Source organism: Triticum dicoccoides, chromosome 7A, assembly GCF_002162155.2.
Source record: "Triticum dicoccoides isolate Atlit2015 ecotype Zavitan chromosome 7A, WEW_v2.0, whole genome shotgun sequence".
Taxonomy (NCBI): Eukaryota; Viridiplantae; Streptophyta; class Magnoliopsida; order Poales; family Poaceae; genus Triticum; species Triticum dicoccoides.
The window spans coordinates 628,708,904-628,712,719 of record NC_041392.1 but is presented as its reverse complement, the minus strand read 5'-3'; the positions used below and the strand labels follow the sequence as shown (position 1 = coordinate 628,712,719).

Here is a 3,816-nt window from a genome sequence, read left to right as displayed (position 1 = left end):
CGGTTAGTGGGGGAGGGGACCACAGGAAGGCCACCGCCTCCTTGATGATGCTTGTCTCATGAGAAATTTGGAAGGAGCGCAACGCAAGAATTTTTCAGAATGTCTCCGCTCCGACCGCTATTGTTATCGCGAAAATCAAAGAGGAGGCTTATCTTTGGACTTTGGCAGGAGCGAAGCAGCTTAGTATTGTTATGTCGCGAGAGTAGACCTTTTCGTTTTTGCCGCCCCGCGGCTTATGTCTAAACCTTCTTCTTAATCAATGAAAATGCAAGTCTTTTGCCTTGTTTAAAAAAAAACAAGACTGCAACCTGATCAATTTCGAACGTACACGCATTTCACCATCGGCCAGTGTGGCAGTGCAGACGACGTACGTAGGGTTTGCAGCTGCAGCTGGCTGGGACCTGACGGATCATTACGAAGGGAGGCCATTGTCCTTTCCTCTGTCGCGCTTCGTGTCGCCTTGCGGTCAGCGGCCGTGCGCCCATGCCCTGCACTGGACGAAGCAGAATAAATGATTCTGCTTGTGCCAATCCATTCGTGGATAAGGTCTTTTCATCGGACAATCACCCCGATCGTGAACGAAAATATAGCAGAGAGCAGCATACAGGTGATGAACGTACGAGGAGGCAATATATTACACACGAAATGATCGTGATCACGATTACAACAACTGGGAGTAAATGACAGAGACGAATTACACTTATTGACATCGGTTTATACAGGCCTCATCTTCCCTATCTCCGACCGTCTTCCTCCGGCGATCGACAGGCATGGATTACATGGAGCACTCGGCAGGGACGCCCTGGGCGAAGCGCTTGGGGTCGGTGCAGTAGTTGTAGATCATGTAGTTGCTCTGCACCCACCGCATCCGCTGCTGCCGCGTCAGGTCCAGCTCCTGGTTGTACCACTCGCCAGCCGCGCCGGTGCCAGGGGCGACCTCCGTGCCGACGCTGGCGCCGCAGTGCGGCTTGCCGCCCGCGGTCACCACGCACGCGTCGGCCTTGAAGCCGCGGTACGAGGCGGAGAACGGGGCATGGGACCAGTCCGTCTTGACGCGGCCGCCCTGCGTGGCCCAGTCGTCGGCGTTCCAGAGGCTGGAGTAGAGGCGCATCGGCTGGTTCTTGGGGAATGCGATGCCCTTTCCCTCCAGGTTCCTGAAGTCTCTGATCGGCATGTCGTCCACCATGAAGCTGCATTTACAACTAAATCAGTCACTGAACTTCTTGTTGGTGGTAATGGCAATTATAATAAACTTACATGATGTGCTTGGGGTTCCAGAGGATGGAGTAGGTGTGGAAGTCGTTGGTGGGATCGAACCAAAGGCGGAACTGCTGCTCCCGTTGGCCCTGCCCCTGCGTGAACACGTTGGTGTGCAGCGTGTACGGCTCGCCGGTGACGTTGCCCAGGAACTCGAAGTCGATCTCGTCGTGCGTCGGCCCCTGCGACGACAGCTGCACATTCATACACGCCAAACCGAACGAAGTTAGGCAACCGTGTCATCCGATCAAGACCGAAAAGCAGAGGAAAGAATGAATGCCGGCGTACGTAGTAGGCCGTGACGGTGCCGGCGGAGTTGCCGGGGACGAGCTTGAGCTGCATGTCGATCTTGCCGTAGAGGTACTCGTGCTTGGACTGGAACCCGGAGCCGGAGACCTTATCGAGCCCCAGCGTGAGGAGCTGGCCGTTGTCGAGGATCTTGCCGCGCCCGTCACCCCAGGTGACGTCGAACTCCTTGTCGAAGCTCGCCGCCGCCAGGGCACAAGAGGCGAGCAGGATGGCCAGCACCGACACCGCCATGCGTTGCGGGCTCGATGCTCCCAAAAGTAAGCTCACCCAACTAGAGCTAGCTAGGAAGAACAAGTGCTAGAAGATGAAGATGAGGAGAAAGCTTGATGGAAGCTTGTGTTGTGTGAGTGGAATGAGCAGGGCGTGAGGGCGTTTATATAGTGGTTTGGAGATAAGCGTGGCGTGCCGGATGGATGGATGGTTCGGCGAATCGGAGAGGAGTTCGCCAGCTCGGGTGTATTTGCGTGTGAGTTGGCGCCAGAGGAGAGGAGACAGGGCAGGACGGTACTGTGGCGAGTGAGTAGCGAACAATTTTCTGATGGAAAATGAGACGCCTGACTGCCCCGACATGGCCACGCCAGAGGCTCTCACCTACAGCAAGACGACGTTAAGCATCGATCGAGACGTATAGCAGATTTCAGGAGGCAAGGCAACAGCTTTTGATTTTATTATATGATTATTTGAGATGATTTTGTGCTTTGTACCCAAATGGCAGTACAAAACATACATGATGCATGAACAAGAATTAGTCAGGGATGGATGGACGACCTATTATTTGCGACAATCTTTTTCATCTCGAAGCGTGTGATGATTCCTGGTATGTTAGATAGGTTGAGACAACACAAAATGGATAGAACTCTCTCATGTCTCAGAGCTATCGTTGCTATTATTTGGGATTGGCAATCGATGCCCTTTGCAAAGATGTGAAGCATGAACTAAAACTAATGCAGCAACAATGGTCCAAAATTATGTGTACAAAGAGAAAAAAAATTAAATTGAACTTAATATGACGCAATCATTAACAAAGATGTGAAGGATGAACTATATTCTTTTTCCTCGTAGCATCCAACACATATACAACCCATAAGATGCTAAATTATTTTTTATGAATTCTTAAAGTTTGCCATCTTTTCAAACAAAAAAACTCTCTAACTTCGCCATATGCCAATTACAAAATTCCAAAGTTGCGTTGATTGTTTTAGAGAATTCTTTTCCTAAATTTGCCATATTTTTTAAATAACAAACTTATTTAATTTGCCATGTGTAAATTTTATTTCTCGTTAGCATGGAAATTTTATAATGTTGATCATGGTTATTTTATTCTTTTCTATCATGGCAATTTTATGTTATGACAAAGAAAATGTAAAATATGACCATTTTATTATTAAGAGCGCATCAATTTTATTTTTAATGTCATTGAAATTTAATTATTTCCATAATGGGCACTTTTTTCTTTGTCTTTTATAAAAAAATCAATTTTTGCATCATTATAATTGAATAAACTAAAAACGTGGTTGCCATGGCAACAGAGTTTTTTTTGTCCTGGCAAATTAATTATACAACCACGACAAAGTTAAAATACATTTGTGTAATGTCATGGTAAGTCATGGTAAAAAAAATTACATAGTGGTAAATTACTTGAACATACCGTGGCAATTTTGTGGAACATACCATGAAAAGTTCTTTTCATAATTTTATTATTTGAATATTTTTGCAATGGTGAATTATTTTTAACTTTTTTTGGCATGCTAAAATTGCCATGTGTTCATTAGATACAAAATTTGCCATGGCAAACTTCATTTATAAGTTTTTCCACGGTATGTTCAAATAAATTTGGTAAAACAAACATGTGACCTTGCGATGGATTATTCATATTTGCCATGTTTCTACAGGATATTTTTCATTAAATTTTGCCATGCAACTACTGTTTTTAGGACATGAAAATTATCTTATTTTTTGACATGTAGTGCGAACCTTTTTTAAATGTTGCCGTGTTTCCTAGAGGTGGAAATTTGTTGTCTATAAGATTGATATTTTTTAATCCTGTCTATTTTACCTACATCATGGCAAAACCTTTCTTTTTTATATCGCTCATTTTTGTTCGCGGGAGGGGCTTTCTCGTAGCGAACCATTCGTTTGCTCTAGTCCCCTCTATTGGTATTGCCTTCTCTTTTTTAGGTCAGGTCATGCCCATTGTTGAATCTTTATGGTGCGGGGGAGACTAGTATAGAATCTCACATTAGGTGAGAT

General features: G+C 45.5%; 1 protein-coding gene across 1 annotated transcript; it reads right to left on the bottom strand.

Moving 5' to 3' along the window:
- Positions 1-606: 606 nt before the first annotated feature.
- Positions 607-1,926, bottom strand: LOC119330197 (probable xyloglucan endotransglucosylase/hydrolase protein 23). The gene is made up of 3 exons (XM_037603315.1): positions 1,546-1,926; positions 1,258-1,451; positions 607-1,190 (listed from the first exon to the last, which is right to left on the bottom strand). The coding sequence occupies exons 1-3, from the start codon at positions 1,795-1,797 to the stop codon at positions 776-778; spliced, it is 861 nt and encodes a 286-aa protein (XP_037459212.1). The 5' UTR covers positions 1,798-1,926; the 3' UTR covers positions 607-775.
- Positions 1,927-3,816: the final 1,890 nt, after the last annotated feature.